At 41.5% G+C, this 9,349-nt stretch overlaps 1 protein-coding gene across 1 annotated transcript in view; it reads left to right on the top strand.

The window, feature by feature from the left end:
* LOC101862524 overlaps positions 1-9,349 on the top strand; it is a gene marked incomplete at its 5' end in the record, with an annotated part of 86,372 nt that overhangs the window by 9,015 nt on the left and 68,008 nt on the right. The window contains 2 exon segments of the mRNA XM_005105559.2: positions 542-618; positions 8,967-9,137. Coding sequence (XP_005105616.2) covers positions 542-618; positions 8,967-9,137 — 248 coding nt within the window.

Here is a 9,349-nt window from a genome sequence, read left to right as displayed (position 1 = left end):
TTCGATCTTCTCTCTCTCTCTCTCTCTCTCTCTCTCTCTCGATCTATATCTGTCTATCTAGGGATCTATTTATATATAGATAATTAGATATAGAGTGTTTGTGTGTGCATGTGTGTTTGCTACTGTTGCCAATCACCATAATGCCTTGCTTTCGCTAAGTAGCGCGGTGTTATCAAGCACAATCGAAGATAGACGCTTCGTTCTTGCAAGTTTGTGAAGACGACGCTCTGAGCTTTTCTTCTTTTTTTCTCTGTTTTCCAGCTGTAAATGAAACCTTGGTTTTGCGTGTAGCATTATCTTTTTTGTTGGCCTTAATTTTTTTTGCGTACACCTTGTGGGCGGGTGGCAGGTGCTCTGCTCTTTTTTATTGCAAACAGCTATCGTCCTTATCTCTCCTTCTTTTTTGTGTGTTTGTTACTCTCCTGAATCACATATCAACGTCGGCACTTTTATGACCTACTTGTGTTGCAAGTGCAGTAAAACTCTTAATTAAACAGAAGTGACCAATTTTTAGGCAGAATGCTCACTCTGTCGTTTCCAGAAAACAGCATGCCGATGGAGATTGTCCACGAGGAAACGACCGGAGAGGTGGAAGACAGCACTTGCTACCTGTTTCAAGTGAGTAGATTTAAGTCATTATTGTAGGGATAAAGGTGACACAGTCCTAAGAGCAGAAAATGAAAAACACCTACAGGATCTATTACATGTCATCGTACAAGAATGACAACATGGGCCTAAGCCTAAAAACATCACGAAAACTGAAACAATGGTGATAAGCTGAAAAATTCCAACCCCAGCCTACAATATCAAAATCAACGGTACCACCCTCAAGCCAGTACAACATTTTAAATATTTGGGGACCATTATATCATTACATGGGAGATGTCACACTGCAATTGAAACCCGCATTTGCCAAGCAAAAGCAACCTTCCACAAAATGAAACATACCTACAAACATCAATCTGTCACTGGAAACAAGAAAGGGAGTACTGAAAAGTTACACGGGTGCAAAGCATGAACAATCAATAGACATCTGGAAAGAACAATTGAGGCCTCAAAGTTGTGGTTAACAAGACGCATACTGCGTATCCCGTGGACACCTAGAAAAACAAATGAAGAAGTTTTGGTTGAAACAAATTGCAGACGACAGCTATAGAGAAATATACTAAAGCGACAGGCAAAGTTTATTGGACACACATTGTTGAAAGAAGCATTGGAGAATATTGTAACAACAGGCAAGTTTGATGGAAAAAGAGGTAGAGGCAGACAGAGAGAAAGGATACTGGACAAGTTGACAACACGGGTGGGAACAGCAATAACAACAGACACCATCGCTGCAACGCAAGACAGAGTGAAGCTGAGGTCCATGATCGCGTACGCCAGTCGGCAAGGCACCGGGTGATGATGAAAGATGATGTTCCTGACAATAATATTATCTTTCTCTTTTTCTCCCTCCCCCCCCCCCCCCAACCCCATCGTTCTCTTTTTCGTCTTTTTGCCACCATGTCCCCCTTTTCTCCGCCCCCTACTCCTTTCTCATCTCTGTCTTTCTGTCACTCACTCACTCTATAACTGCCTGCCACCCATTTCCTTTTTTCTGCTTGCTTGCCTGCCTGCTGATTTTTGGAGGGCCTTTTCTGTTGTTTCAGTCTGTTTGTCTTGATTCTTTCGTGCACAATAAAACTTATAATAATGTCAATGTGTCTCTTTATACTCAAATGTTTAATCGGATTTAGAGTTTTCATTGGTCATTGTATAGATTAAATGCCCCTTTAAAAGCGGGACGATCATGGCTCTTCGCTCACTCCTATATTCAATCACCCTAAGACATTTTGCAATTTGATGACAATCCCAACGACAAAGAATATTTTATGAACTGTTTATTGTGAAACTCAGGAATACGCCATATACATTTAAAAAAAGTGACATACAGTAATATGACGGAGACTTTCACTTAGCAGTCGATGTCTCAGACGTTATCATTGTTCTTGAGACATACAACAAGATCATTAGAAACTTACCCTCAGAAACACTCACACTCCTACTACATATATACAACGACATGTGGCGGTCGCACTCCTTTCCGGAGTCTTGGCGTCTCGCCACTGTCATTCCAATACCCAAACCAAACAAAGACCACACACACCCATCCAATTACAGACCTATAGCCCTAACGAGCTGTCTCTGCAAAATGATTGAAAAAATGATTCACAGGCGACTCATGTGGTTTCTGGAAACGACGGGCTCGCTGAGCGGTCACCAGTGCGGATTCAGGAAAACTCGATCCACTCTGGATCACCTGGTCCGCCTGGAGACCTTTATACGCGAGACGTTCGCTGAAAGAGGCCACATGATCGCCATCTTTTTTTACCTAGAAAAAGCCTTCGACACAACCTGGAAGTACGGCATTCTTCGAGACCTGCATGCACTCGGCAAACGCGGTCACCTCCCTGCCTTCATTGGCAACTTCCTGAAGAACCGTTCCTTCCAGCTTCGTGTCGGATCCTCCCTTTCAGACCCCCACCAACAGGAGGAAGGAGTTCCCCAGAGGAGATTCCTTTCTCTTCTCCTATTTGAAATTAAAATAAATTCCATAGGGAAAACCCTCCAAAACAGCATAGACAGTTCGTTATACGTTGACGACTTTTTGATATGCTGCCGTTCGAAAAATCCTCATTTGAGATCTATGGAAAGGCAGCTACAAACGCAGCTACAAACGCAGCTGCACAAACTTGAAACGTGGGCAAACAATAACGGTTTCAAGTTCTCCCCGTCAAAGAAGAAGACGGTTGCAGTACACTTGTGCCGAACAGGCAGACGTGTGCTGCAGCCGGATTTGACACTTTACGGGGAAAGGATTCCCGTCCAGGACCAAGCTCGTTTCTTCGGCGTCATTTTCCACAAAAAACTCACATTCATACCACACATCAAAGACCTTCGTGTGAGGTGCCAGAAAGCATCAAACGCTTTGAAAATTCTATCGAATCCGGAGTGGGGCGGCGACTCAAAACACCTTCTCCACTTGTACATCTCCCTTGTCCGGTCCAGGCTTGACTACGGCTGTCAAGTCTATGGATCGGCAAAACCACACATCTTAAAAATGCTAGACCCAATACAGAACCAAGGACTCCGCCTCGCTCTGGGGGCTTTCCGCACTTCTCCGGTGGAGAGCCTCCAGGCCGAGGCCAACATACCACCACTCTCACTCAGACGCACACAACTCTCACTACAATACGCAGTTAAACAGAGCTCAACACCGGAAAATCCAGCGCACGACTGCATTTTTAAAACAAACCCAGAAACCATAAACAAATTCCAAAACAACGAAAAACTCATCAAACCCTTCGGCCTCAGAATCCTTGAGGACCTGAAAAACTTACACTTTTCCAAACAAGACATCCAACAAATTCTTTTCCCCGACCTCCCTCCGTGGCACCTCACCAAGGCAAAAGTAGATTTACAGCTGAGCACACACAACAAACAAAGCACACACACCAAAACTTTTAAAGCAGAATACAAAAAACTAATAGATAAATACCCCGGTACGGAGCTCATCTTCACAGATGGCTCCAAAAAGACAATGAAGTGGGCACCGGAGCCCTATCTTCCAACAGTACACACCAGAGAAGACTCCATCCTGAAGCCTCCATTTTCTCTGCGGAGGCCACTGCCATTGACATGGCACTGGACTCCGTAGAAAATTCTCCTAACAAATCTTTCCTTATCCTTTCTGACTCTCTGTCTTGCATCACCTCACTCACAAACTACACACTCCTACATCCAAAAATAGTTAGGCTACAACAGAAAATTCATACACTATCCGAAACAGGAAAAAACATCATGTTCGCATGGATACCTAGCCATGTGGGCATCCTAGGAAACGACGAGGTAGACGACCTGGCGAAGACAGCTTCATCCCTTCTGCTGGGATCAACGACAAACACTCTCCCACAGACTGACTTTAGAAATAAAGTCAAAAAGTACACCTCCAGTCTGTGGGAGAGCCACTGGGAAAAGCAGAAAAACAATAAAATATATGAAATAAAATCCAAACTGGAACAGCGAAATCCTTCGGACCTCTCCAGAAGAGACGAAGTCATTTTTACTCGATTGCGCATCGGACACACAGCCTTGACCCACAAATACCTCATACAAGGAGATGAGAAGCCGTTCTGTGTCGGATGCGACACAGATTTTACCATTAGACACATCTTAACCGAATGTCTGGACTTTGGAGAGATCCAAAGGAAATATTATAAATGCAAGAAATTGCAAGACATTTTTTCCGTCGTTGTTCCCCGCAGAATTTTGAATTTTATAAAGGCCATTGGCCTTTATGGCGAGTTGTAGAGTGAAATTGATACAATTTAAATTTTTTATGTTAACTAGAAAAAATTGTTTTAGATTTTAAAAAATTATATATATCTACACAGATTTTTTATAACATTTTAACATTTTAAAGGCTAAAAGCTAACCAACCGTGCAGTGGACTTTTGCGAAAGTAAACAACTTGTGTTTCGCGCGCTCATATGACCTTAGCAGTTGCGAGCGCCGTAAAACCCTATACTACTACTACTACTACTGGTGATGATACTTTGTAGGTGCTACGGAGCAAGAGTTGATCGGAACCCGCTCTTGACTTGCTGAAAAAAAATATAACGAAAATTGAGTCGTTTTAAAAAGTTTTTTGTTTATTTATTTGTTTGTTTGTTTTGTTTTTGTTTTGTTTAGTATAATGTTTGTTCGTGTTTCACTAAGGGGCAATAATGTTTGAGCAAAACGAAAAGGAAATAATAGCTGGGTTTTTGTTTTGTTTTTGTTTTGTTTTTGGTCTCGAGTCCTGATTTGGTACCGATATTCGAAAATTACGCCAAAATATGTTTAGTTGATAGAAATAATTATTGTTGTACTTCTAGAAAAATGAAACAAGAAAGAGGACAATTCTTTGGTCTGTGATGATGATGATGATGATGATGATGATGATGATGATGATGATGATGATGATGATGATGATGATGATGATGATGATGATGATGATGATGATGTATGACTTCATAGAATTGTTTTAGCAAAAGTTTCTATTTTCTCTGATTCAAGGGTGAGCCCTGCAGCTTATTGTTCGAAAGCAGCAGTAACATCTTTATATCTGGAGGGGATCTGCCCACCAAACCGCGGCCCTTATTTGGTATAAAACCTAAAACTAACATGTTCGTAACCAAATTGCTCAAAAGGTTTTTAAAAATGGACTAATTTTGATAGTTTTTCATCTGACGAAAGAGCTTCCACTAAAAGAGACCTCTTTTCGGCAATTACCAAAAAAATCAATACGGCGTTGAAGACGTCAAAGTCGTCAAAATCGAATGTACCTGAGCCACTTCACCAACAAAGCGGTTAAAATTTCTGACTGTGAGCCGATGGGAGCAGCTTGTCGGAAATGAGTTAATCAAAGTGAAATGCGTAGATAGGTTTATCAGCAAGCTTTCTAATCTTTCACAATTTTAACGGTATAGATTCTAGTGCGGTTAGAAATTGGTGGCGCAACTTAAAATCTCGTTCAGGCCCCGCGTCCACTGCGCTTTTTTGTCACTTGCAGGCCAAGCTCACATGCAAATGAACTTGTTTTTGTCAGTCATTGACTGCCTTTGCCTGACTACGCGATTTTCCTGCACGCACGCTTTTTCGTCAGTCGTACAGGGGACTAAGAACGCCTCGATTCGACTCATTTTGGAATGAAATTTGCATCTTTAAGTACATTCTTGCTTCTTCATTGTACTTAACATGATCAATGAAATTGTATCTCATTATAATATGTTGTACAATAGCAGATTTGTGCTGAAAAACAGCACCAAAAAAAAAAAAAAAAAAATTAAAGCACTTGACCTAGATCTAGGTCTAGATCAGGGGCGGCTCGTGGGGCTAAAAAGTGGACGTGCACAATAATAATTAAGCTATCGAATGCTGAAGATAGTCAAGAGCATAGTAAATGAGACGGTGTATAATTTTAGGATCTTTGGGTTGGTAAGGGAGGGCCTCGTGCTTTTATTTTCATTCTTTTTACTTGTCGCTTTAATTTATAGTACTAAATTTGTTTGTCAGCTAAACATCAATTTTGTTCATCGTGTATTGGAACTGAACACTGAAGTACAAGTAATTACTTTCACTACTCCACTACAAAACCATTCAAAGGCACAACTCATAGGACGAACACGTTCACGTCCCTCAGGTTCACGGATACAGAGTCACTTAAAATAGTGGCAAGACAAGCAATGAACCAATCACAATTCACTTGAGCATTCCGCTAGATTGCTCCGGGGTTCACATAATATTGGCAAAGAATAGTGTAGGGTCTATCGTGTTTATTTTTAGACTGCCTACTGTGGGCTATGTTTCGACACTATTCGGCAGGAGCACATTTGAGATGTGCCGGCTTAATAATATTAATGTACCGCCAAACTCGCTACGAGTGGCGTCATCGCTTGGGTTGTCCCAAATAGCGATTTATAGGTCAGGTTACACTGTTGAATATCCTTTTCTGTTTAGCTAAAGCGCGTGGACTTTGGCATGGCATAGTAGATCTAGATGTTTTAGGGCCCTATAGGCATAGAAATGACAGTTATGACGCCCGTGATGACCTTTGTTTTGATATAATATTTGGCTAGTGTTTGTTTCTGGCTTCTTTTATTTTATTATTGTGGGTGTTTTACGTTTGAGAACATAAACAAAAATGTGGGCGGCACTGCACGACCGTGCTCTATGGAAGAACTGCGCCTGGTCTAGATCATTATTTCGTTCTCGGGAGAGCTAAAAATAGGCCAGGTTAGACCTTTTACTCATCGTCCCAACTCACAAACAATTTTCCCCATAGCTATAATTTATTGCTTTTTAAAAAAAAGTTGTAAATAAATAAATCAATCGCCTGTGCTGTCTGTTGTTCTCGTAATCATAACACACTGGGCTAAAAATAGGTTTAGCTGGTCTTACTGGGTCTTACTCTTACTCTGTCTTGGGTCTGACGTCGGTGGACGCGGATCTTTTTGAGTCGCTTCTACACCATGAAAAAACCACCTTGGCCTGGACGTGATCTTATTTTGGTGGACGCTTAGACTAACGGGTAAAACAATGTCATTCATACTTTGCTCAGCAGTTTGTATCAATTTGTCTAAACTTAATAATATTTTTCCGCATCAATTAAGGCTAGATTAAAAAAAATTTCTTCATAAATTATATAGAACTAGTAATAAAACTACCGATTCTACGAACGGAATAATAATAAAGAATTTTTAGAAAAGTTAAGAAGAGGAAAAAGACTGAAAACAGGAAAGAAACAAAACACAAATATTTTACCTTGAATTTATCCATGTAGCACCCCCTCTTGACTACCTCTAGGGGTAAGTCTTCTTCTCTCTCTTCGAAGGCGTGGCATTTTCTCCTAAAGTTCCAGCTCAATCACTTTTGAAAAAAAAAGTTAGGCCTACATGGCAATTGTTGCTTCCTAGAAGAACCCTAATCTAGATTCTAGATCAAAATATCACAGATCTAGATTCTACTTTCATTTCGGGATTCTTCTTGATCTCCATCGATACATTAAGTAGGCCTACGGTAGGCTCGACTACTCTTTGCGCTTCCGACGACACCCTCCCTGTCACTCTCGCCACCTTCTCTCTGTTAGTGCTTTCTGGCCTCCTCCTCCTCCTCTCTCTCTCTCTCTCTCTCTCTCTCTCTCTCTCTCTCTCCCTCTCTCTCTCTCTCTCTCTCTCTCCCTCCCTCTCTCTCCCTCTCTCTCTCTCTTTCTCTCTCTCTCTCTCTCTCCCTCCCTCTCTCTCCCCCTCTCTCTCTCTCTCTCTCTCTCTCTCTCTGACTCTCTCTCCCTCCCTCTCTCTCCCTCCCCCTCTCCCAAGGTAGGGTAACAAACGTAAAAGTCACCACTTTGTAAAATGTATTACTACTTGATTCTTTTTCTCCTTCTCTTTCTTCTTGTTCTCCCCCTCCTCCTCCTCCTCTAATTCCTCCTGCTCCTCCTCCTCCTCCTCCTGCTCCTCCTGCTCCTCCTGCTCCTGCTCCTCCTCCTCCTCCTGCTTCTTCTTCTTCTTCTTCTTCTTCTTCTTCTTCTTCTTCTTCTTCTTCTACACCTACACCACCTCCTCTTCCTCTTCCTCCTCCTCCTAAAGGTGTGAGACCGAAACCCGGAATTCCCGTAAACTTACTTTATACTGAACACAAAATACCCTTTGTCGCAGTCGGCACTCCGCAGTGAATATACAATGTCGAAGCAAATGATGGCGATCGCAACAAAAGGTCTGAATTTAACTTAAACTGGGCTTTCTTCTTTCACATTTGATCTGAATGAAAATACAACAGTGCAACACTACGTTTCAAGTTATGGGTAGTGGCAAAGTTTCATATTTTTTGATTCGGTAGTTTTTGAGAATAACCTGTTCGCAAAATTTGGCCTTAGCTCCATTAGTAGTAAGATACTATAAATCTCAGTCTCGAAGTAAATGGGATTGTTCACAGCACTTCCAGCTTCTCACACACATTTGGCACACGCATAATAGCCTACGTCATATCTCGCCAATGGCACTTTTTAGTGGCAAAACCTGTTACAAGAAATACGTTTTAGAGTGATCACATTTTTAGCACTAAAGATTCTCAAAACATGCTTTTAATAAGCATAATGTCACGATAAAAAAATGACGGACTTGCTTTTAAAAGCGGTATTGCCTCAGCTGTAAACCTTTTAGAATCTGTAGAAACCACCCACTTGGATATTTTATTCGTTTTTTCTTAAGGAATGTTCTAGAATATAGCTAACAGGCGTCTAAAAAAATATGGAGTTGTTTAGACAAATTGATTCAAGTCATTGTGTAAAAGTTGGAGAGTCTGTGTTGATAATGATAAGAGTTAAAGAAATATTTAACAATAAGTTGGGTCAGGATTTTTTGACGCCCTATAAATGTTCACATCAGGTCAGAGCCACTGATGATGTCACAAAGAGGGTCCAGATGACTGTAACTCCCCCGAAAGGATACATTTTGGATTTCCGGACCAAGGTTATCAATGACTTTTGGGGCGTTCTCGACATAATGGATGAAGAACCTGTAAACATGACATCTAAAATACTCTACCCTGTTACAAAGGTCAGTTAAGTGCTTTCCCCCCCTTTCTTTCCTTTCCCAAAGCCCCTCCTCTGGCTCTCTCTCTCTCTCTCTCTCTCTCTCTCTCTCTCTCTCTCTCTTTTTTTTTTCTCTCTCTCGACCTTTCTCTCTTTCATCCCCTTTCTCTCTCTCTCTCTCGACCTCTCTCTCCCAATCCCCTTTCTCTTTTGCTCAGTCTCTCTCTCTCTCGCTCT

Source organism: Aplysia californica, unplaced genomic scaffold (assembly GCF_000002075.1).
Source record: "Aplysia californica isolate F4 #8 unplaced genomic scaffold, AplCal3.0 scaffold00477, whole genome shotgun sequence".
NCBI classification, from domain to species: Eukaryota; Metazoa; Mollusca; class Gastropoda; order Aplysiida; family Aplysiidae; genus Aplysia; species Aplysia californica.
This window is presented reverse-complemented; position numbering and strand designations above follow the sequence as displayed.